At 38.5% G+C, this 25,648-nt stretch overlaps 1 protein-coding gene across 5 annotated transcripts in view; it reads left to right on the plus strand.

Annotated features, from left to right (window-relative positions):
• Positions 1–25,648, plus strand: part of UTRN (utrophin) — a 357,859-nt gene that overhangs the window by 105,074 nt on the left and 227,137 nt on the right. For 4 of the 5 annotated variants that reach the window (XM_042017303.1, XM_042017301.1, XM_042017304.1 and 1 more), the window contains 17 exons: positions 4,916–5,029; positions 5,858–6,013; positions 6,891–7,061; positions 9,314–9,493; positions 11,059–11,193; positions 11,696–11,845; positions 13,184–13,345; positions 13,677–13,805; positions 14,261–14,434; positions 15,012–15,167; positions 16,520–16,690; positions 18,888–19,067; positions 20,679–20,807; positions 20,950–21,120; positions 21,658–21,807; positions 22,894–23,031; positions 23,849–24,001. In XM_042017303.1, the coding sequence (XP_041873237.1) occupies positions 4,916–5,029; positions 5,858–6,013; positions 6,891–7,061; positions 9,314–9,493; positions 11,059–11,193; positions 11,696–11,845; positions 13,184–13,345; positions 13,677–13,805; positions 14,261–14,434; positions 15,012–15,167; positions 16,520–16,690; positions 18,888–19,067; positions 20,679–20,807; positions 20,950–21,120; positions 21,658–21,807; positions 22,894–23,031; positions 23,849–24,001 (2,619 nt within the window). The remainder of the gene's footprint in view (positions 1–4,915; positions 5,030–5,857; positions 6,014–6,890; positions 7,062–9,313; positions 9,494–11,058; positions 11,194–11,695; positions 11,846–13,183; positions 13,346–13,676; positions 13,806–14,260; positions 14,435–15,011; positions 15,168–16,519; positions 16,691–18,887; positions 19,068–20,678; positions 20,808–20,949; positions 21,121–21,657; positions 21,808–22,893; positions 23,032–23,848; positions 24,002–25,648) is intronic. The other variant, XM_042017306.1, reaches the window with a different exon arrangement.

Here is a 25,648-nt window from a genome sequence, read left to right on the forward strand (position 1 = left end):
CCATTTAACGGAGGACGTGTCATACCACGCAATTTATAAACATAAACAGCTGTCTGTGTGCTCTGTCTTCAGAACACTGGCATGTACACCACCACTTTTCCAAAGAAGTTTCTTTACATTCTTGCTCTCCCACCCCTCTTAAGCAGAAAATGGATCCTTTATTTGGTAGTGCATTCAGATTTCAATTTGACTGTGGTGGTTTTTTTTTTTTTTTTTTTTTTTTTTGTTTTTTTTTTTTTTTTCATTTTAAGCCAGACAGGATCATTAACAACTACTCAGGATAGATACATATGTTTAAATATAAGTCCAGGTAATTGACTTGCATGATGGTGCAGAGAAAGTTGGACAACCCGCTACTGATTATAGCTCAGAAGCAGTAAAATCCTCAAGCTTCTCTTCCCCCCCCCCACCCTTTTAAAACTGCAAACTTGGAAGAAGTGATGGTAGGGGAAACAGATTGTAACTAAAGGACAACTATCAGCAGGCTACCACTTAGGAGCAGAGTACACACCCATGTTCTGGTGAAAGGTTTTACCTGGTGGAAAAATGCCTAAAGGGAAAAACTTGATCCTGGCTCATGAAGTGTTATTCACTTATTTTTAATTTTAGGACTTGAGCTGTTCCCAGCAGCATGTGTGTGGGATCTGTGCATATGAATACCATAGGTATGGTAATCCAGTCTAGGGTAGTGAACTTGTAAATAAAAGCCACAGAGCAACCTATGAGTAGGAAAAAGAATTGCAGGCTTTCAGAGGAAAAATGTCATTAATTTTTTTTAAGCTGTTCTACCTGAATCATAAAGATAAAAGCTGTCCCCAGCCCCCTCTGCCTTAAATGTATTCAGGAGCATGTGTACTTGTGCTTCTGCTTTTAGTCTGGTTCCTTCAAACCCATCCTACAGTAGCTACTTGCAGCAGCCTGTGGGATGATGTGGAGCTGTGGAGCAGCTGGTGGGGCTGGTCAGCAGGAGCTGACTGCCCAAAGCGAGGTGGTTTGTACAGGAGCCCAGAAGAAATTAACTTCTAAGGCTTAGCCAAAGCCTTGGTGATTACTTTCCAGCAACCACCTCCTCATTAATTTTTCTCCTGACTTTGACCTAATATACAATATCCCACCATGTCTGATTTGCTTCCCGGCACTCTCTGGTCACACTTATTAATTATTAAGCATGACAGAATAAATATTCTGCATGTAAGCCTGCCTCAGTGTCCTTTGTACAACAACTTTCTGTCAGTCTTGTTCTTCAAATGATTGCAACTTTGTAGTTTCCTTGATTTTCTGTAGATACACTGAGCAAAATCTTGATCACTCATCAGTTTTAGCAGCACTTTTTCTCCTCTCTTAATTTCTTGTATGTGAAAAATTCTTCTTTCTGCACTTGAATCATGTTCAGTTGAGTGGCCTGTACATGCACCTATTTTACTGAATCACAGCTTTAACTATGTTCAGAATGGCTCTTGAAAGCTGAAATTCTCTTATGTTTAGCTGAGAGTAGGATATTGAGAGTAGGGTAGATGTGTGCATATTAGCATAGCAGGGTTTTAGTTAGTAACCAGTTATTTAGTTTTTTCAAAGGTGGAGTGCCCTCTTCTCCATAGCTGTCCAAAGGGATGTTGGTACCACCAAGTATATGAAGCACTCACTGGTGAAAGATGGATTTTTATGCCCACTTGACTTTTGAGTTGCTATGGAGGGCAGAGCAGTGAAGCAGTGCACTGTTTTGTGTAGATCTGAGAACAGAATTTGGTCTTGAGCAAGATGTTAAAAACTTTCCTGTTATCTTAAAAGGAAGTACAGAAGCCAAAAAGGAAATTGTAGCCGAAGAAACAAGGGAAGCAATTATTATATAGTTGCTTTATTAAAATTAAACTATTAATATTGTTAAATAATTGAAAATGAAAGAAATACCTACTGATGCTATCTGTCAAAATATGGGGCTTACATTGTGTTTTCTTATGAACTATATTTTTAAGTACACAATTCCTGTGTTTTCTAAATGTTTTGTAAAGCTGTCAGTGGAGGGACAGTCATACTATATTCTCTGATTTTTCCTTTGGTAATTGTCTATACAGAGATCTTTGTAGTTTAATACTGTATAAATAAAAATGACAATCTGGAACAAGCTGAATAAAAATGCTGGGGACAGCACTGGACACACCTGGATCTAACTTGTCCTGGCGCAGACACCAAACCAGAGATAAAAGATGAGTTTGGAGAATGGCTGGGCAGGATCTCCTTGGCTAAGAGAGGGGTTGAAGCACCTGGCTATTAAAAGGAAAAAAAATTGAAGTGGGGAAGAAAATAAAAAAACAGTGAATGTCAGTGCTTGGAGGACATGTGGTTTATGTGCAACTACATGCAAGTATTAGTTTATTTTTAATGATCCTTTTATTTCCTAAATCACCTTTAAAAACTGACATTTCCCAAAACAACACTCCTCACATTTAGGTTTTTGAAAAGAAACAATGTAAATATTTTCATTTTGACAGTGAGCAGACAGGTGAACAATGACTAAGATGCCCTTGTTAGTCTGATGAGCATGTCAGTGGCAGATCTGCCTGTGTGTCCTGCTGCTTAGGTGGCTCCTCTGTTATTTGTGGTGTGACACAGGCTCCCCCAAGCTGACAACACATGCATTAGTGACATGAACTGGGAGTAATGTTTTACTGGGAAGACTGTAATACTCATGTGATAGGAAAAGTAGAGAAGGCTCACTTTATCAGTTTTGCACCTTGTATTTTCTAGAAGAAAATTTCTTTATCTTGTATTCTCTGTTATCATACCTCTAGTAATATATGGCTTGCTGCATCTTTGATTATGTATCATTTTCAGATCTTTTAAATCTGCTGCATGGCTGTACATCATGTGGTTTTTCTAGGAGTAAACAAGATTCAACACATTTGATCTTTGTTCTGGCTTGGAATAAATTTTAAAAACTGATCCTGGAGAAGTGAAGCTCTATAAGGAAGACCTTATAGCAGAATTCCAGTACCTAAAGCGATACTGCAAGAGAGCTGAAGGAGAACTTTTCACATGGGCATGTAGGGATAGGACAAGGGATAACGGGCTCTAAATTGAAAGAGGGTAGGTTTAGATTGGATATTAGGAAGAAATTCCTTGCTGTGAGGGCGGTCAGGCAGTGGAAAATGTTGTCCAGAGAAGCTGTGGATGCTTCATCCATGGAAGTTTCCAAGGCCCATTTGGATGGGGTCTAGTGGAAGATGACGCTGCCCATGGCTGGTGGGTTGGACTGGATGATCTTTAGGGTGCCTTCCAACTCAAACCATTCTATGATGAGGATGTTTGTTTTAAAAATTGTGAGCTCTTGTACATCAACAACCTACACTGGTTATTTGACCACTGATAATTATTTACCTGTGCAATGCAGGAGCATTTACATAATTAAACTTTTGTAGGCTTGGTTTATGATTCAGCAAGTTATTTAAATGTGTGTCTAACTTTGAGTAATCCCACTTAATTCCTTTCAGCTACTGATGTAAATAGCTTATTGTAAGGAAGCTAAATTAGTTATGTGCTGAAGTGCCTTGTCAAATGACACCCTTTATAGATACGTATTTTTTTTACATTAAGCCATAGTTCACTGTTAACCATCCTGGGGTCTGTTTTTTGGAAAATGATTTTCAGGCTAATCATCTGCAGGAAATTAATCCAAAATGGAAAAGGAATGAAGAAAATGTCATGACTTTGACCTCAAATGGTAGCACTGATCTAAAAATAAGCATGAACTTAGTCTAATGGATTTTCATTAGTGCACACGTTTTTTGAGAAACAGTGTGTAAAACATACTGATCTTGCAAAAACTGTTAGTGTGAGGTTTTTAAGGAAATGGAGTGTATGCTTTCTTTCTCTGTGACATGCAGAGTAGAAGGTGAAGCTGATGAGCTGTTCTGTGATGATTGTGTCAGGATAAATAGATGCCATCTATTAAAAACTCCAACCAAATAGTCCAGCTATATTAGTAAAAAATGTCAACCACAAGTTGATTGAACCAGAGGAAGGAAAATCTGTCTCTGTGCAAATCTCTGTCTAAGTTTATGTTGGTTTTGTTTGTAAGGATGATTTGGAACATCCATGATTGCATGGGAAGGAGATGACCATGCTTCTGTCTCCTTCCCTTCCTACCTCATTGCAGGGTATAAGGCAACTGCCAATTGTTAGATCAGATTATTCTGAAATTGGGTGTGTGTTTACTTTTTCCCCTAGGAGTTGCTCTAGTGAGTACAGTAGCTGCTATTGGTCTCAAACAGCTAGGCTGATTTTTTAAAATTTTAGTAGTTAGTCTGATCCTATCTGTTTTTTTCCTTTTATGTGTGTCTCACTTATGCAAATAGCTTTCCCAGCACAGTTTCTACCTGTCAAGGATGTTTAGCATTATTCACTCCTCTTCTCCACATATATGTTGTTATAGGGCCCTCTCTTTTCCTTGGGAATGCATTTGTCTTTCAAAAAAGTGCAGTGGAAACAGTCATACCTTTTTTTTACCATAGGTTTTAGGCATATTTCCAGCCTTCAGCCAGATCCTTCATGTGAAGAATAACCACATCATTCTTGAAGCCATGCTCTCCTCCTTACCTGATCCTGTGCTTTGGTGGGATAGATAGCCTGGAACAGTGGCGTGTCACTTAAACCATGCTCTTGTGGATGGAAGATTACCACTATTGCGAATTTAACATTCATATAAATTTGAGGAGAGAGAAATTTGGGATACCCCTTTTCCTCCCAAAAACCCCATCAAAACAAACCCAAAAACTAAACCAAAATTGATCTTATTCAAAACCAAGACTATGCCAGCAGCTTGTAAAATACTTTGCCAGCTGCTAGAAATTGAAATGCAACAGCCATACATTCTTCATCACAGCAATGTATCAACTGTTCCTTGTTCTATTTGATTTAGACTGACTCAAAAGTTGTTCAGAAGTGGATGGATGGTGTGAAAGACTTCTTAATGACAGAAAAGGCTGTTCAAGGAGATAGTGAAGGACTTCAAAGGCAACTTGATCAGTGCACAGTGAGTTTTGCTCTTAAAAGGAATCTTTTGAAATAACAAGTAGCATCTTTTCTTTATTATTTTGCTTGTATTATTAAGTATTCTCCATAGCATATTTCACAAAGCCCACCAGAAAAAATTTTATCTTTCTTCAGGGCATGTTTGAGTTGGTTTCTTTTGTGTAGCTATAGTATTTTGTGCTTTTCAAAGGTCTTCACTGTATTTACAAGTAATTACCTACAAGTTGGTGTTATTTCCTCTATAAAAAGTTTATATATATATTCCCCAATTTTTTTGTGATTATGGAATTGAACTTGTGGGTGAAAAGTGCTTTCTGCATTAAACTTACAAGGGCAGTAAAAGTAAGAAGTAAATAACTCTGATTAAAGTCCTAAAGTTCAGAGTTGCATCTGTCTTACAAGGAAGATTCCTGGCTAGTCAGTGGCCCATAATGTTCACAGTTATGTAGAATTCCATCTTATAGTAAGTAATTACAGTGTACCTTCAAATGTTTGTTCCCAGGAGAAGAATAGAAATTGAGGCATACCAGAAACAGCAGAATATTTAGTGCATGTAATCTTCAAACTTGTGTTGTTTTGGCGTTGGCATTTGGTATATGAAAATGCTCATGCTGTGTATGGCAAGCTGTACTTTGTTCTTTAGTTGCATAGTTCTGATGTTTTGAACCACTGAAGGACTATTTTAAGCAGTCTGGTATTAAACACAGTATTGATCTGCTCCAAAAAGTCTTTCTGGAATAATTAAAAGTTGAAAAATTACTGATACTGTTATAAATTAATGTAATATCTTGCTAAAGAACAGCATTAATTTTCTCTGATATGTGTTCAGATGTTCATCAATGATATGGAGACAATTGAACCATCACTGAAAGAGATGAAAGAAGTAGAGGCTGCTCTAAGAGCTCAGCCCATTGCAAGCATAAATACTTGGACTAAGTCTAGGCTAGTAGACTGCCAGACTCAATGGGAGAAACTGAGCAAACAGGTGAGTTCTCCACATGTTGCTAGTGCTTGCCTGTTACTGCAGCTGTCAGCTTGTGTGGCATTGGGAGGATGGTGAAGAGGGGAAGTGGTGAAACAGTGGGATAAGAATGTTTTAGTTCCACTGTCAGAGTGGCTGAAGTCCAATTTGAATACACATATTTCTTGGTATCTAACTGTAAGGAGCAAAATAAACTCTTTAATTGTTTGTCATTAAAAATTAATTTGTTCACTTTTCTTTATGCTGCTCTTTCTGGGGAGTGTGGGAGGAAAGTCTGACTATTTTTCATTGTTTCTGAAGTCTGGAATATTATTCTGCCCCTGCATAATTTTTGTCTGCTTCCAAGCAGCTTTGAAAAATAAAAGGCTATAAATAGACTACCACTGCAGTGTATTTAGTAGTTTCTTTTGGGTGGAAGCTTTCTGCTGTCTGTAGAAACATACTTCTTTTGTTGCAATTCCTGATAAAAATCTGTGTTGGAGAGCCTTGCTGTTGATATAGATCCAGATTGTCTGGGTTGTGGAAAGAAGTGAGGCCTGAGAGTGTTCTATTGCTCATTATAAAGATATATCTAACTATGTGATACTTGTAATCAGAAGGGGATTTTACTCTGTCTGACTTTTTCCAGGGATTGTTACCAGTTTACATTCAATGAAGGGGGAAAAAAAAGCCGTATTTCTCCTTCCCTCACTTCTAGATTTTGTTGATCTGCTAAAAAGGGTTCATAAGTCTGTGTATGCATGTAAAAGTGTTTTGTTAATTCAAAAAGCCTGAAAAGGTTTTGGTAGTGGAATGTTTTAAAAACGACTTGTGTTTTTTCACATATGCAAGGACATTTAAGTAACAAAGCTGCTATTTCTTTCTCCACCTTGGATTCTAGATCATTAGTCAGAAAAATCGCCTGTCTGAAAGTCAGGAAAAAGCTGTAAATCTGAAGAAGGATTTGGCAGAGATGCAAGAATGGATGACCCAAGCTGAAGAAGAATATTTGGAGAAAGATTTTGAATACAAGTCCCCTGAAGAGCTAGAGAATGCAGTAGAGGAAATGAAGGTCAGCAGTGCCAGCTCATTGTAGAGGCTTGATGAAAGAGAAACAAAACTTTACGGCTTTGGGGGTTGACCATTTATGGAATTAAATTTGTGGAAAGAAACTTGGGTCATGACAAGATTAGTGATACTTTTCATCTTTGCTTTGTGGAATTTTTGATTTTTAAAGCATAAACTATAAAAGCAGATGTTCTTTTTGGCTACGAGGGGTAGGGATTTAATAATAAATAACAGCATCCCCAGCTGTTGAGTCAGGCTTATGTATAGCATATTAAACAGTAACAATATAGGAAGTTTTTGCAGAAGACAAAACTTGAGAAAGGTATAGTATCATCTATCTTTTACTTCTATCTAAATTAGTGGTTGTAAAAACATTCTTCTGCTTTTAGCTCTTGGACCTCAGTTTCTTGTCCCATAAATATTGTAACTCCACATTTAGATAATCACTTTAAAACAGGTGTGTTTTAAGGTTATCATGTGTTCATCATCTGTTGCAAACAGTGATTTTTTTTTTTTTTTTTTAATATCATGAGTTGGAAGCCATCTACAAGGGTCGGTGAGTGATGTTGGTCCCTGCTTCTCTGGTTTTGGGTCTGGTGGCCAAAGAAATGGAAAGGAAGGAGATATTTTTGTCTCATTAAAATATTGTCAGTTGAAGAGATAATTTTCATGGATATATGTACAGAGTAAATAATTCTCTGCTTTTTAATCTGAGAGCTCAGTCATATCTTCATAAATGTTTTGACTTATGTGTACACTTTTTAAATGAGTATCCACTATACTGTTACTTGATGGATCATAAAAAAAAATTTCTCCCTTACAAGTGCTTTGATAAAGCTATTTGAAATTTTGAATTGTTCTTTTCGAAGGGGTTTTTTTAAGCAGTCCTTAACAACAGTTTTAATGTGTTCATGTCCTTTGAAGCCATTTGAGATCACACAGTCTGACAGCTGGCTGAACACAAGCCAAGGAAAGAAAAAACCTTCCTTTCACTGGCAAATCTGTGAGACTTTGAGTACATTTACCTTTGTCAAATCCAGATTATATTGTGTATGTTATGACAGTTATGTCAGTGAGCTAGAAAGCTTATTGTAACACTTATAATTCCTCTTTCATTTGCAGTAACAATATTATCCTAGGACTACTTCTAGGACTGGGAAAGAGCACTCTCTGGATTTGGCACATTTTTGCACATGGTTTTAAGTTTGCTAGTTCTGCTCTCATTTGAACAGAGAGTGGAACTCCTGCTGACATTTGGAAGAATAGGTTTAAGATAAGGCTAGGTGTTTTTTAATAATCGTGCCATAAAATGTTTCCAAAATTTTCTATTCTTTGTGCTTCTATTAACTGACTTTTTTTAATTGCTTTATGTTTAGAAGACATCTTGAAATATATGTACAAAAATTATGCTAGATTCTACAATAAAGTGCAATGCCTTATTTATCAGAGGTATTTCAACTGCATAAAACTATTTTTGAAATCTGAAAAGAAAGTCTCTATTTCTGAAGCGTTTTATTTGTCTCAGCAGGGAGACTCAGACTGGTCTGCCTGATCTGTCTTCCGTCTTCCAGCTTCCTTCTTCCTTATTTCTGGCTAAGGCAAAATTTGACAAGTGATAATACAGTTTCTCTAGATCTGTGTGTTGGGAGTTGTACTGTACTTATCCTGAATGTGTGTTGCCAGGCTCCTCTGAGTGTAGTTAGATTGAAGGAATTCTTCTAGCTGTCCTTTTTGTGTGTTCCTGAAGCACACCCAACAGCTGTGGGGGAGGTTCCAGCTTTGTAGTTGCACGTGTTCTGAGTAATTACATCATCTTCCCTGGATAACTTTGGGAGATAGTTACTGAGCTCTGAGACTCATAATTTCTGTAAGTTCACCCTACCTTTTTATTCCTGATACGCTTGTTTTTAGCAAACGTCAATTTTCTTTTTCTTCTGGTTAATTTGTCTTTCCTGTTGGCATGATGGCATAGAAATAGCACTGAACTTAATTATTTTTTTGGTTTGAGTCATGATTGTTTTTAATGAACAAACCATAAATGGTAAATACATCTGTATGCTTAATAAAACAGGATCTTTCAACGCTTGCTACCATGATCTGAATTCCATGCAAGTTAGTGCTGTATGTTATGTTCAGGCCCAAGAAATAGATTGGCAACAAGACCTCCAGTGGAAAACTGCTGATCTTTGATTTGAGTGGTGAGTAGCTGAGTGTAGGGCAATTGAAGGCTGATCGTGTAACATGTTTTTTTGACAGAGAGCGGAGGAGGATGTGTTGCAGAAGGAGGTGAGGGTGAAGATTCTCAAAGACAACATCAAGATGTTGGTCACCAAAGTGCCATCCAGTGGTCAGGACCTGGCAACTGAGTTGAACGTTGTGCTGGAGAACTACCAACTACTGTGCAATCGGATCCGGGGGAAATGCCACACTTTGGAGGTAAGAAGGATAGCTCTCTGCTTAGTCATATCTGTTCAATACTTTTACTGATGATCTGGATGAGGGTATCAAGTCTACCCTTAGTAAATTTGTGGATGACACCAAGTTGGGTGGGAGTATTGGTCTGCTGGAGGGTAGGAAGGCTCTGCGGAGGAATCTGGACAGGCTGATTTGGTGGGCTGAAGCCAAAGGTATGAGGTTCGACAAGACCAAGTGCCAGGTGCTAGACTTGGGTCACAACAGCCCCACGTAGTGCTATAGGCTGGGGGAAGAGTGCCTGGAAGATGTCCAATGGAAAAAGGACCTGGGGGTTCTGATACACACCCATGGAATGTGAGCCAGCAGTGTGCCCTTGTGGCTCAGAATGGCATCTTGACATGTATTAGAAACAGTGTGGCCAGCAGGACTAGGGAAGTGGTTGTCCCTCTGTAGGTACTTGGCACTGGTGAGGCCACACCTTGAGTGCTTTGTCCACTTCTGGGCCTCTCACTAAAAGGAGGGCATTAGGGTGCTGAGAAGGTCAGCAAAGCTGGTGGAAGGCCTGGAGCACAAGTACTATGAGGAGCTGCTGAGGGAGCTGGGGGTGTTTAGCCTGGAGAAAAGGAGGCTCAGGGGTGACCTTATTGCTCTCTACAACTGCCTGAAAGGAGGCTGTAGCCAGGTAGGGGTCAGCCTCTTCTCTGAGGCCAGTGACAGGATGAGAGGAAATGGCTTCAAGCAGCTCCAGAGGAGGTTTAGGTTGGACATTGGGAAGAATTTCTTCTCAGAAAGAATGATTAGACATTGGAATGGGCTGCCCAGGGAGGTGGTGGAGTCACGGTCCCTGGAGGTGTTTAAAGCAAGACTGGATGTGGCACTTAGTGCCATGATGTTGTCAGGGTGGTGTTTGGTCTGAGATCTTTTCCAACCTGATAGATTCTGTGATTCTGTAAAATAAAACAGGTGGCAAAAAAGGGGAATGGAGAAGGACACTGCAAATGTCTGAATACAGTAGCTTCAGCATAAATGCATTTTACTCCTTTCCAAGATTACTTTCCCTTGGGATGATGTCTTTGGAATTCATAACACACCATCTAACTTTGTTTTTATAATTGTATTGTATTCAATGCTTTGGCAAATAAGTAAACTTGTCTCACAGACCTGTTACTCATCTGTGTGTTTTCCAAAATGGCAAAAAAGGAACTTAGCAGAAATTAAAGGTTGAAATCCAATAATAATCAGAATATGTGATTATGGCCTGGGTTAGGGTGTGTGTGTCCTGTCTTTCAAAGAGGATTTTGTTACATTTGCATTTTGTTACATTCTTACATAGTTATACGAGCCTTTATGTCAGTGATAGTTTTAGCACGAGTTTAGAGACTACTATGCTCATTTCTCTGTATCTTCCAGATTTACCTGGAGGTTTTTCTATCTAGAACATACTGTACCATGGCATATTTTTTATTATTTTCTACTTGTCTCTTTTAGATGAATTTCTCCAACACATATCTTTAAGTTGGTCATAAGATATATGACCTATGCCTGGCATTCTAGGCTAATTTTTTTTTTTTTCCTGTTGCTCCTAGGAAGTGTGGTCCTGTTGGATTGAGCTGCTTCACTATCTTGATTTAGAAACAGCTTGGCTAAACAATCTGGAAGAAAGGGTGCAAATGACAGGAAATCTGCCTGATAAATTGGATGCTGTCAATGATGCTCTTGAGGTATTATAATGATTCTATCAGATGAGTAACTTTTCAGACAGCTATGTTTAAAAAAATAAAATTCTGCACTTCAGTAGCATACTGAAATGTGCTGAGTATTCTGATTCTTCACATTAAATGAACATATTAGTCTGAATTGGAAATGGATATTTGTAAGATCCTCCACCAAAAGTGGACTTTTACTGTATGTGATAGTGCCATACTTGGTACTGTGATAAAATGCTCTCTCCTAGCCTGTGTAAATGGATTAATTCCTTCCAGGGCTATAGCTGTATGAAATGATATGAGTAGGGAAGAAGGGCTGTGAAGTTTAATTATCTAAAGTAAAATCACCTCTGTGCCATAATGACATGTGCCATTATGAATTAAGCCGTAACTAATTTATGCTTTTAGAGCACTCTCAAGACATTTGATGTGTTAAGCTTGTGTATGCAACCAGATTTCCAGCTCTGGAAATACAGTAGTATTCAGTGTCTTGACCTTTAAAACTTTTTCTAATTAGTCCCTGGAATCAGTCTTGCGTCACCCAGCTGATAACCGAACCCAGATTCGGGAACTTGGGCAGACATTGATTGATGGAGGGATTCTCGATGACATCATCAGTGAAAAATTGGAAGCTTTCAATGCCCGCTATGAGGAATTGAGTCACTTGGTAAGAACTTGGGGTTAGGGTTGAAGCAGACTTCACCTTAAGTCTGAGATAACTCTTGTTAGCTGAATTCAAAGATGCCAGACTGCAATAGAGGGAATAAAAAGTGTCAGTGTTCTCAGCTGTTTTCAATTTGTAAAAATATCCAAAGAGTAATATGCTTCTCTGTTTTTCTTGCCATGAGTCAAGTTTTGTTTTGCAACCATGCACTGTAGGGATGCCCTGGTATTTTTCAGTTAACTTTGACAAAAAGGCAATTCCAAACTCAAGGAACAGCTTAATATTAACAATTTAATATTGCCTTGCTACTGCCATAAATACTGGTCATTTTCTCCCCAACTGTAAAAATGAGGAGCATAAGTGACATTTTCACTCTTAGAAATAGCTAGGAAGAAGTCACACTGAAATAAAGAACAGAAGGAAAACATTCTTCTCATTACTCATCTGTTGGGTTGTCCTTTTGCTCTTCTCCTACTTCAGTCTAGTCTTTTATAGATTTAATAAGCAGAGGAAGACTAGCTGTATTTCAGGTAGCACAGGTTTGTGACTTGTGTTCTGTATCCTAATAATACAAGCCCCTGCTGAATTGTAGAATGGGAGATTTTTCTGTCACTGATGAAATGTAAGAGGAGATTTTGGTTCATCTTCATTACAATGAGCAACATGAATGTGTGCTGGCATTTAAGTTAGCATTGACTACTGTTTTTCCTGTTCAAACTACTTCATTGCCATATAAAAACCTGTTTGCTTTGCCAGCTGCAGCACTGGCACACTGGGCTGTTGACAACTCTCCACATCTCTGTGTGTGTGTCCACATGCACTGGTCTGTGCATGTGCTGATAGTGGGGAATTTGTGTTCCTGTGCAGGTAGTGACACTTCAGATGCTATTGAAGGAAGAGGCAATAAAGAGAAAAACTGTGAATTTGTTTTGACAGTATAACTGAATGAGTTTATTGTTTTGAAGGGAGTGTGAACATTAACATATCAAACAACATTCATCTGTGGTCTACTGCAAAGTTCCTGTTTCCCATTGAATAGCTAGTTTTTGAAACTGGTGTGGTTTTAAAACAGAATACTTTCTTCAAAGGTGATAGGAGAGGTGTGTTTTCATTATCTTGCATGTATCTAGCAGCAGAACTCTCCTTCTATTCCACTGTTTGTCAGTTATTGGTTCAGAAGCCATAGCAAGCTTCAAAAATTGCTGCTTTCTAGGATTCTTTTTAGCCAGTCCTCCAGGCATAGGATTTTTTTTGGGTCTCTCCCACTTTGTTTTGAGGAAGTCTACTGTAATTTGTATTGAATTACTGCTCCATCTGGTCTTACCTTTCTGTCCTTCTCAGGCGGTGAGCCGACAGATCACCTTGGAGCAGCAGCTTCAGACCATGCGAGAAACCGACCACATGTTGCAGGTCTTGCAGGAAAGTTTAGGAGATCTGGATAGACAGCTGACATCTTACCTGACTGATAGAATAGATGCCTTTCAGATGCCCCAGGAGGCCCAGGTATTTCTCTATAGTTCATCACTACAAAACTTTTGGAAATATTTCATGATAGTGCTCAGCCCAGACTTAGTAATTAATTTCAGTCCTGTGTTGGTGCACCAGGTGTTATCTTTTGTAATCTGGAGTGTTTTCTTTTTTAAGAAGGTTTTATTGAATAACAGCAGCTTTCAATTTAGCAAGCTGTTACCGAAGACAGAATATTTAAAATAAACCTGGTGGTGTTTAAGTTTTAAAGTAGATTTACTTCTGTTGGGTAGTAAGAAAGCTCCCCTTCTTCTCTCTGCAAGCAATTTTGTAATGTATTTTTTTTCCTGTTTCTATGACATGGCAGAAAATTCAAGCTGAGATTGCAGCTCATGAATCCACCTTAGAGGAGCTGAAGAAAAGTGCTCGCTCTTTCCCTCCTGCTTCTCCTGAATGCAGGTCTGCCCGTGGTGGAACTCAGCTGGATGCTTTGCAGGTAAAGACATGAGAGTCGCACTTAGATGCTCCTGTGTCGGCCTGTAAATTGTTTGGTGCAGTCAGCTGAACCTCAGAAGAAAATAGTATGTGCTTTTATGTGCTTTCATAAGGAAACAAGCAGCCCTAGATGAATTGAACAAGGAAGCTTAAATTTTACAAGTGTCATGGGATAAATGCTGAAAGTCAGGAAGTCTCTGTATTTGAGCAGAGTGGGTATTTTCAAAGCGTATGATACAGAATTACATCTCTATTGCACCTCAGGTAGAGGTTAGGAATAGGTGATGGCAATGTTATTTGCCAAGCCAAATATATTCCATATATATATTCCATATATATTGATTTGTGGTAGTATGATGGGTTATAATCTGTGGTGGGAGATGCTTTAAATGTTATTTTTTTGAAGTGCATGTACTAATTTAAAACAATCTTTCAACATAATATTCATTAAAACAGAGAAAGCTCCGTGAGGTATGTACAAAGTATCAGCTTTTCCAGAAACCAGCCAATTTTGAGCAGCGCATGTTAGATTGCAAGCGGGTGTTGGATGGTGTAAAAGCAGAACTTCACGTCTTGGATGTGAAAGATACTGACCCAGATGTAATCCAAGCTCACTTGGAGAAGTGCATGGTATGTATGCAATGTTCATGACTCTTGCTTGGGGTGCTTTTTTTTTTTTTGTGTGGTTCTTGTTGCTTAAACTCTCTCCTGAAGGAAATTTTGCTTAGAGTCATCATGGAACTATTGCAACTCATTGAAAAGCGCTAACAGAGCACTTGATAACTAAAAACCTTGTATTCTTATAGGACATAAAAGTAGTGGACTGTTGATCATAGATATGGTGGAACAGCTGAGTTTTTATAAACTCCCTTCCCAGGTTCATCCCTATGCTCTGGAGAAGCATCACAGTATTTGAACAAAACAAATACTATACATAAGATGAAGGACAGATCACATTAGCCTTGGAGTAAACACTGTTAAATTATTGATCTTATTCATTTTTAGAAAATAAAAACTAGAATAAAATATAGAACATCAGGAGTTTGGAATCTTCTTGTCAGATATTGCTATTAATTCATAGCTCAGAGTTGAAGTGCAATTAACTTCAACTTTGATGACCTTAACTTCAGTTACGGTCCTCAAAGGAAGCAGAGTCAGAAAATTTTCACTGCAAATTGATCACCAATATACATATTTGTGCTTCTAGAAACTCTATAAGACCCTCAGTGAGGTGAAATTGGAAGTTGAAACTGTCATCAAGACAGGAAGGCAAATTGTACAGAAACAACAGACAGATAATCCCAAAGGGATGGATGAACAACTGACAGCACTGAAATTTCTTTACAATGACTTGGGCGCACAGGTAAGAAAAATAAATATATGTATGAATATTTGTCTGCATGTAATTTCCCTTCTTTGTAGTTAGTGTTTTAAGTTTGATTCTAAAGCTGATAGTATGTAGTCTAGTTGCTGCATCCGGAAGCAATCAGTTGAGAGATTAAAGATTACACTTGCCTCCCTGGAGGAGAGGTAGCCTTGAAGGAAGGAAGGTTCACAGAGTTTTCATTGCCCTGGCAAAGCTGACCTGCCATTCATTAAAGTCCTTCAAGATAATTTATGGTCAGATTGTCATGTGACAAGTGTGAGTCAATCTGAGTTTTTTAGGAGGTGTCATGGTTTTGAATTGTAGTCCATCTAAATGGTTGCTCTCAGTGTGAAAGAGAAAATGCAGGCAAACCTGTATTTCCCATGAACTGCATTAAATTTGCATAATTTTCTTATTAGGTGAATAATTACTTATCCAAGAGAAATGTTTAAAAATGGCTAAACCCTTACAGGGCAGGTAGGACTCTCTATCTAAATTAAGATGGAATCCCAAGTGGATTTATGTCTGGTCAATGCTCTGTGAATGAACTGTGGGTAAAGGGTTAGATTACAGTGTTGGAGTATCTTGGAATGGGTCCTAGGAAATATTTTGCACTTGTAAAGTTGAGAACATTCAGGAAGGTTGGGATTCTAGAAAGCATGTAGACAAGAGATTAGGAAAGGATAGAAAGGCAGAGTTATTTGCAGTATAATGTTATGATTTTTCTTTTTGAGCTGAGAACAGAGCACTATTTTTCGAAATGTCAATTGATTCTGACTACTATGCTTGGAGTTATTCTCAAGTCTGTGTTAAAATTTGACCAGGCTAATTGTGGAACCAGTGTGAAACACAAATGATTATACTGCAGCAAACATCAAATTTCATATTAATTTTACTGATATATTTTCAAGGGCAGACTACATGTTCAGTGAAATTTTTCTTTACAGCTTTCTGCTAGCAGGCCTTTCAAATTACTAGGAGGAATTGAATTTTACCTGAGTGACTGACTGGATTCTATGTTCCCTTGAGTTTCAGCTAAAGGATCATAATAAAGTGATAAACATCAATTTGGTGATTGCTAGCTATAAGTAAATTGGTCTGCAGGTGTCTTTATCTTCTTTAAGTGTATCTCAGTTCAAAATTATTTGTATATATTCTGTGTTGTATAGTAAGATACAGATGTTTATAAACTTTCCTTTTAGGGTCCTTCCTTAAAGCAAGACAGTTTTAAGATGCAAGGATTTTACATATTTAGGTGGATATTTTAACTGGCTAGCACTTCTGCGTTTGCTGTCTTTTAAAAATCTAATTTTGTTTTCTTTATTTCCTCTTAATTTTTTTTTTTGTAGGTGACAGAAGGAAAACAAGACCTTGAAAGGGCAACCCAGCTGGCTCGCAAAATGAGGAAAGAGTCTGCCTCTCTGTCAGAGTGGCTGGCTACCACTGAAGCTGACCTCGTGCAGAAGTCCACTTCAGAGAGCTTGCTTTCTGATCTAGATTCAGAAATTGCCTGGGCCAAAGTAAGCATGTTTACTAAATATTTGTACAATAAATCTCTGACATTATGGCAATACTATGTAGAAGTGGCTGTGAGTTTAAATCCATGTAACTTGTTGCTAAATCTCCCACATTCTGAAATTTCAGTAGATTCAGTAGTTCATATTCAGTACCTTACTGAATCTGATCTGTTTCATTTTGGGCATCTTGCGTCAACCTTAAATGGCCAGTGGAATATTTAGGATATTACTACATATTTGATCCTAATAGGTATTTAAGACTTCCTGTATCTCTTACACATTTCACAAGTATAATATTCCTAAAATTATCAGGAAATATAATTGTGGACTGGGTCAAATATTTTATTAATAGAGCAAACTGAAAGTGCATTGAATGCAAAATACATTTAATGAGAAATTTAGTTTGTAACTTTTCATTGAAACAGCTTTCTCTTCAAAACCGTGACTTTGCAAACCAAGCGGCTACTGTAATTCCCTATTTTCTTTCACCTACAAGTTGAAGCTTTTAATTGAAATAAGCAAATGTCTTAGCTACTTTGCTTCAGATTTTCTTTGTATTTTCTCACACTGTAGAAATTTGGATATTATTTAGAGTTAGCAACAAGTGTCAGTTGATACAGTTCAGTAATACTGATCTTCCCAGTTTTTGTTTTCTGTCACTTTTTACTTCTGGAATGGGTCTGTCTGCAATGTTAAAACTTGAAAGCTCACCAAATTGCAAACACGTCTAATATAACTTGTTCTCATGCATTTCAATCAGGATTAGCAATTATTAACAGTAGAGTTTTGCTGTGGCAGTATCCCCAAGATTCCTCTCCAAACAAGCTTTTAAATCCTTATTGCAAGTATACTTACCATACGTTTGTATGCCATGCAAATAATGACTCTTCTGCTGCACCATCAGGAGGACAAGTCCTTTATGTTGCATGCAAAGTTGTCCTTTCTGTTTTAAGGTTTTCTAGAGGCAGTTTTAAAATGTAGTGACTTGAGTATTTGTTTCTGTTCCTAAGACAATAAGTTATGATAAAATAATAAATTATTTACTTCATGGATAATAAGATGTTCAAGGAGCTCCAGGCACTGGTTGTGATTAAGTGCATTCTTTACCACACTGTACACTGACATCAAAGAGCTTTCTAAGTAGGCAGATATCATCAATAATAATGGGTGATCTTGTATGGCAAGAGGTCTATTTTCCACATGGAAGCAATGTACTGATATTCAAGAGATGACATATTACTTAATTTGCATGTCACTATACATACTTTTAAAGAAGGTGGAGTTTTTTAGATTAAAAAAACTATTTAAAAGCAGAGATGACTTAGAAAAAAGGGCGGAGCTAAAGATACATACATTTACCTATCTCTATATAGATAATATAACAATAGGGATTCTGTAATATGTAGCCAGTGAATTGAACATCTGCAGTAATGAGTTGTGATGGTTCTCAAAAAAAAATTCAGCCTTGGCCTACCACATTTCTCATTGTTCCCAACTGTAAAAGTACTTTAATAGGAAGAGATACAGAGAAATCCAGAGCGTCTCTTGAAATGTGTTCTGTGCTTTACAGTGCAGAAAAGAGCCTTTTAAAATTGGACTTACAGAGTAGTGTGATTATTGTGGTTTGACACTGGCCTAGCACCAGGCACCCACGAAAGTTGCTTGTTCACCCTCCCCTGCCACAGCTGGGCAGAGGAGAGAAAGGAAAAAAAGTTAACAAAGGCTCCATGAGTTAAGGACTGGGAGGGAAAAAAAAAAGCACTTCAAGGGCAAAACAGGCGTAACTTAAAGTTACGAGGTGAATTTATTGCTAACAGAATCAGAGGAGGATAATGAGAAGTAAAATAAGCCCTTAAAACACCTTTTATCCCCAGCCCCTCCCTCCTTCCCACCGACAGCGCATGGAGACAGGGCATGGGGGTTTGTGGTCAGTTCATCACCGAGATTTCCTGCCACTGCTCTGGGAGAGGAGTGTTCCCCTGTGAGGCCGTGGGGTCCCTCCCACAGGAGACAGTTCTCTGTCAACCTCTCCAACGTGGGTCCACTCTCAGGAGCAGCAGCCCCACCACCCCTGCTGCAGCATGAGCCCCTCCCATGGGCACACAGTCAATATATTTGTTTCCTGTGGAGATAAAAATCTGCCTCCCTCATGTCTTGTGTTTGGGAGCAGTGCAATGTTAATGGCTGAACTTGTTTTCAGAATGTGCTGAGAGAGCTGGAGAGGAGGAAAGCTGATCTGAAGAGCATCACAGAAAGTTGCACTGCGCTCCAGTCTCTGGTGGAAGGGAGTGAGACTGTCCTGGAGGAGAAGCTGTGTGTCCTTAATGCTGGCTGGAGTAGAGTTCGAACCTGGACTGAGGACTGGTGTGATACTTTGTTGGTAAGTTGCATGGGTGAGAAATATTCAGTTCTCCCTCTACACCTTTGGAGCAGTTGGAGTTTTCACTTGTCTCACTTTACCGTAAAGTGAAGCTTCTGTGATGCCTTATGGACTTAAAAGAATGTGGAATGGATTTCTGTTTACATTGTAGATGGAGAGGTAAGTCTTGAGGTGGTATACAATGAGGAAGATGGAAAACTAGGCTGCTGCATGTGCTGCTTTTTATTCAGCTTGAATATTCAGCCTCTGTGCCAGCTCCAACATGAACAGAATGAGTTTGTGTTGATAGATTTTTTTGAGACCCAGATGATGGCTATTTAATGGACAAAGGATAACTTTGTAGTGGTGTTCAGCAAAGCACTTATGACTCTGTCAGCATATTGCTCTTTTGGACAGACCATAACTGCAAGTGTTTGAGTATGGCAACAGCATCTGTTTGTCTGAGTAAATGAAAGACCAAGCATATTATACACCTAAAGCTGCTAGTTATGCTAAATGGACATGAAGCAGTCTACAACTGTCACTAGTATCAGACTGATGCTTTTATATACATAAGATATTTTGGTGTTGTTTAGCTAGTTATGACAATCAAGCCCTATCAGGGACTTCTGAAGGTGGCAGTTACCGAAATTTTAGTGTATACATGGATGCTGAGCCCTGTGCCTCCTGTCCAGTGCCTGTTACAGGTGATAGTGTTTGTTTTGTAATCCAATGGTTCCATGTTAGGAGTAATCAGGTAGTTTACCTTTATGTGTAAATGCTGTAAGGATGATCCGTAATTAGATTGTGTTCCAGATTATGTTCATATCTGGTGACAAGTATTGTCTATGCTCTCTATATCAACATCAAGAAGCTTATAGCTCTATGTAGCAGAAGAACAATTTAACCTAAAAAAGCACAATCATGTGCCTTCTCTCCTCGCTCTTGTAGGCCTAATTAACATGCCTACAATTTTGTGACTTCTCTTAAGAGGAAGAAATGTTTTAATGTAATCAGTAAAATATCAGAACTTGACTGCTATAATTTGTAAATTTGGCAAAACCCGTTTCCAATTAAAAAACCCCAACAACCACACACACTGCATACTGTTGTACCTGCTAGTGCTGACTGAAAAAACTGTGGGCTTTTTTGTTGACTGAGATATTGTAGTCTGGCTGTAATGTTGTAATACATTGTCTATATTTAGTTGTACAAACTATTTCAGCTACTTTTACTTCTTTTGCTGTGAATTAGGAACTATATTATCAAAGGGTCTAGAATGATAATTGAATTTTTGTAAACACTATTGACGATGAAAGGTACAATCTAATTTTCAGTGTTTCATTCCAAACTGTGTCCATAACACTATTTTATCGATCTCCTTTCTATTCAAAAGATTTTGGCAGGGTTGATTTATTTGATGTGTTTTTAGGTCTATGGGGGGTTTTTGGTGTGAGGGCTTTTTCGTTTGTTTTGGTTTTTTTGATTTTTTTTTTTCTGTTTGGTTGGGGTTTGTTTGTTTGTTTTTGTTTGGTGGGTTCTTTTTGCTTGTTTGTGGTTTTTTTGTTGGGATTTTTTTTGTGGATATTTAGAAGTTTCTCATATTCATACATTATTTTCATCTTTTTCCAGAATCATCAGGGCCAGCTGGAAATTTTTGATGAAAATGTTGCCCACATAAGTACTTGGTTGTATCAGGCTGAAGCCTTATTGGATGAAATCGAGAAAAAGTCAGCTAGCCAAAAGGAGGAAACTGTGAAGGTAGGAAATGTTGTGTCATCTGGCAAAATATTACCAGTCAATTCATGGATTCTCAGTGATGTCAGATTTGCTTCCTGTTTATTTTTAAATGTCTCTCTTCTTGCCTAGGAGATAACCATTTTCATTTTCCTTCACTTCTTAGCGTTTAACATCTGAATTAGATGATGTCAGTCTCCGAGTGGACAATGTACGTGACCAGGCTGTCATCTTAATGAATGGCCGGGGCGTGTCGTGCCGTGAGCTTGTTGAGCCCAAGCTGGCAGAACTGAACCGTAATTTTGAGAAGGTGTCTCAGCACATCAAAAGTGCCAAGGTGAGGATGAACAAGCGCCAGAACTTGCTTGGGAGGTCTGTGCCAAGAAGATGGCAACTGGCTGTAGTGGATATATCATTATTCATTAGAACAGCACTTTGCTGCTTTTGAGTTCTCTTCTAAGTGTAGGTATTTATATGTGAAAAAAAGAGAGACTGATTTTTAGGCCAACTGCTTTTTTTACCTGAGTAACATGTGATGGCTTGTGTTTCCTTGGAAAATTTACAAACAACTGTTCAGAAAATTGTATATATTGCAATACATATTTGTGAGCTACAAAACAACACCATAAGCTAATGTGACTGGAGATTTTTCATTTATTTTGAGAACAAAATACTCAGATTGAAGTTTGAAGGTAGAAACTTGGTAATAACTACCAAGTGTGTTTGAGCTATCTCTCAGATCAAACAACTCTTAGAATTTTGATTTGTGCTGACATCTAATGGTGCTGCAAACTGACATACCTGTTCATGGGGGATTGTGTGTACCAGCCGAGACTAGATTTTCAGCTTGAACAAGGTTTTATTTTGCTTGCAGATGCTTGTTGGACAAGAACGACTTCCTGTCATGTCAGAGCCCCGTGAATCTAGAATGGCTTTTCTAGACCTGGAAAGATTTGAGACTGACATACAGAATATGTTAAAAGTTGTGGAAAAGCATCTGGAGTTGAGTGGGGAAGATGAAAAGGTTTGTGAGCAATGGAACAATTAAATAATTGACTAACTCCCTTTCTGTCTTGTCCTCCTGTTACATTGCTTCAGACTTTGTGGGGTAATTCTGAGAAACTATCTTCAAGTTAGGGGTAGAAGGTGAAGGGAATTACTAGGTTGTTGGAAACCCTGCACAGTTTTTCAATACTTTCCCCATAGCTGTTGCTTCTTGGCTGGTATGCTGAGAGTAACTAATCATACTTGAGTCTGTATTTTCATCATGGTTTTATATAATACAGGTAGTGAACTCTGAGTTTTGTTTATCTATCTTCTGTCTCCTACTCAAAGTAGTTCTTTGTTAAGGAATCCTTCCTGTAAAAGTAATGGGGTTAAAATTCAAACTGGTATGATAAAATGAATCGCAGTGCATAGGTCAGGTCAGAGGATGCTTGGAGGTAAGGTGCAAGTAAGAGTCTTGTAATGTGGCTCTCTGTTGGAAGTCCAAATAACTTTGAACAAAATTTATCTTCTAGATTCTTATCTAGGCTCTGCTATTCACCCATATAAAACTGTCATAGTTTTGTTAGCATCTTGTGCACTATAGCTTTGTTGCCTACGAAGTCAGGTAAATTCCTGTCAGGCCACTCTATCTGCCTTCCTTTTAAGCAGCTCAAATACTATAAACTGAGTTGGTAAGCTGAATATAAATCTATGGAAAATGCCATAGCACAGAAAGCAAATTTAAAAATATTTCTATATAAAGGCCTATTATTATAGAACATAGCCTTCCTTTTATACTATTTTTGTATTTATTGAATTTTTGTTTTTATGCTGTTCTGCTCTGACCTTGCTTATTATTCTCAAGGAATGTCTAGAAAAGAAATGGAGCTAAAGTCATAACACCCTATTGATGTGACTGCATACTGCTGGCTCATTAAATTTCCTTCAAAAAATCTCTTTATAAAGTTTATGAAATGAGCAAGTTGGATTTTATATTTTGGTAGTTGTGGACGAGAATCTCTGCTTGAATTTGTTTGGCTCCCATTTGGATAATAAAACAAAAGTTTGGTACAATTGCTGTTAATATCTGAGCTGTAGGTAACAGAGATCTGTGTAATTTTAGCTGGATCAAGAAAGAGCTCAGATTGAAGAAGTTTTACAGAGAGGAGGGCAGTTGCTGCAGCAGCCTATGGAGGACCACAAGAGAGAGAAGATCCGCATACAGTTGTTGCTTCTGCAGAAAAAGTACAAGAGTGTGCAGGTACAGTTATGGCAGTTACTACAGCTCATTTATTCAGTTTTCCCTTTGGTATCCCACTTACAACCTGTAATCCATATTTTATAACTTATGACTCTTTCAGCATGCGTGATTCTCTAGGGGAGAGTTAAATGTGTGTGCACACAATCTGAGTCTCTGAATCTTTGCAATTCCAAAATATGAATTTTCCCATTTCTAGGTTTTGGGGGAGTGCTTTTGATTTTTAAAGTCCTTTTCACAGTTTCACAGAGAGCCACACTAAGTATTTGCACAGGCACATTGAGTTGGGCATTTGCTTCACCTGTCTTGCTGGCCCTTGAACTGAGGTTTATCTCCACCACCAGGCTGTGTGAAGAGTGACTACATATACACATGTACACAAACATACTGACCTCTCAGCTGAAGCCCTTTCTGTGATCGAGCCTGCTCCCAAATTTCTCTTCCTTCCTATAGAGGGTATTAGCAGTAACTGCAGACTGCAGTATGTTGTGGTGCTTGCATACACAGACCATGTTAAAAATGGTCTTGTCTTGAACAAAGATGGTCCATTTAGCTCACCTGTTTGGATCCTGCTAGTGTTGGCAAGCTGAGGTGTAGTTCAAATGTGCAGGGCAAGACCCTCAGGCTGGCTTTGATTACATGTGTATGCAGATAAAGAGAATATAGCTATTACAAAAATAAATTAGTACTATTGCATATTTTGGAATTTGCTCCTTCAAAGGAATCCCTCAAATATTTTTGTTTTTCAAATAAATAAGACACATTCTGTTCACTACTTCCCTCTTTTTACACCGTATTTTCCCAATACGCTGGATTGTAGGAGTGCAGGTCATTTCAAAGGAGGCAGGCGGTGGAACTCTCTCCAGTGTTTTCCCAGTATAAGAAGGAACATGATAATCTAATGAAGTGGCTGAATGAGGCTGAGGACCGTCTGTCAGGGCTGCAAGGTGTGGAGGATGAACAAAAACTACAGGTAAATGAGGCTTCTATTTCTTAGAGCAAACAGTGAATGCTGTGTATGAACTTTGGAGATTCATACACTGAGGTTTAATGGAACTTCTTTGGACACCTCTGTGGAAAGAAGTGTTTCAAAATGACAGCATTCATTTTTTGTTAGGAAATTATCAGCATGTACTGGTTTGGGATTTCTACATAGCCACCATAGGTCCCAAAGATCTCATCCTTCAGGCCCAAATCTTAGAGCGTGATCTGGGCAGTGGGCCTGATTCAGGACAATTTCTGCCAGTCTTGATCCATGAGGATTGTACTAATCCCTTTTAAAAACTCGTACTCAAACAGCCTGATTCAGTATCAGTTTGGTGCAGGTATGATAAAAGCCTTCTTTGAGGCTTAAATTCAGTGCCTCTGCATCTTGTGGTCAGGATATTGTAACTACTCCACTGCCTTTTCCTGCCAAAAGTGGTTAGAGAGGGATAACAGCCCTCATGTAATGGATATTACTATACATGGTGAATATTAATCAAACAGATAAAGGCTGAAGTATTTCTGATGTGTGTGGGTCTTGACAGACAATTTTGCAACTGATGTGATGTCAGGGTCTGATAAAGCTTACTGCCCAGGAAGTTTTATGTCTTAATTGTTGAGGATGCAGATACTGTTTTGATTACTTTTGTTAGGGCTTTGTGGATATTTTTTGTTGGTGTTTTTTAAATCTCTTTTATTTCTCCTTTCCTTCCTCAAAAACACTTTGATTGTGTGGTAATTACATTAATATTTTAGGCAATGACAGTGAAGAATCTTGTGAAGCAGTAAGTAATTTCTTGAACAAGCTTGAGGGCTAGGTAATCTGTCAAGTACTTCTCAATTTCTGCATATAAAGCTTCGTAATCAGCATCTATCAATATTTTTGACTGCTCTGTAACTTTTTAACCCAGAACCAATTAACTTGGTTAATTGGGGCCAGGGGTAAAATGCTCTGGCTCCTTGTGAGACTCGCACCACAAAATTGTGATGTGGTGCTCTTCATTCACAGCTACTGCTGTGTGGCTTCAGCTGCCAGTGATAGATGGTCTGCTGTCCTTGGTCACACGGGCCATTCAGTATCAGCTGCGAAAGGAAACCTTTTAGATCTGCTGCTCTTTAGATTGTTTGACATTATGAGCCTCCCATGCAGAGCTGGGCAGCAAAGAGGGCCCAGGGTCTGTTGAACAGTCTGACATCTGACTGCTCTGTTGGGTGTCCAGCAGTCTCTTCTGGTGACATAAGCTCCTTTGGACCTGACTGATGCCATGGAATTTGTTTGAGGGAAATGGGGATCCATATGTATTTAAAGTAAAACAACACTATTCAGTTTCTGTTTGACCATCAGATCCTTTGAATGAATTAATTACTGGATAGGAATGGAAAAATGGTGCACCTGCATGGCTCTATGCTAATGGAGGCAGCCCAGTTGTGCCACAGACTGGTCTTCCTTGTCAGTGTTGGTCTCACTGCAGCTTGACTGATTTTTTTTTTTTTCTAAGGAAGATACTTTGTTTCCTGTAAAGCCCTTTTCTTTAGGGATATACTGCAGCTAATGCCTGGTACTGCTCGATCCATTCCTGGATAAGTGAATCTGGTTGCTGAATGCAGAATGTCATGTAGATATGGATTACCGTAC

Source organism: Corvus kubaryi, unplaced genomic scaffold (genome assembly GCF_017639235.1).
Source record: "Corvus kubaryi isolate FWS band 111438036 unplaced genomic scaffold, C.kubaryi_AGA036_p1.0 split3-73, whole genome shotgun sequence".
Lineage (NCBI taxonomy): Eukaryota > Metazoa > Chordata > Aves > Passeriformes > Corvidae > Corvus > Corvus kubaryi.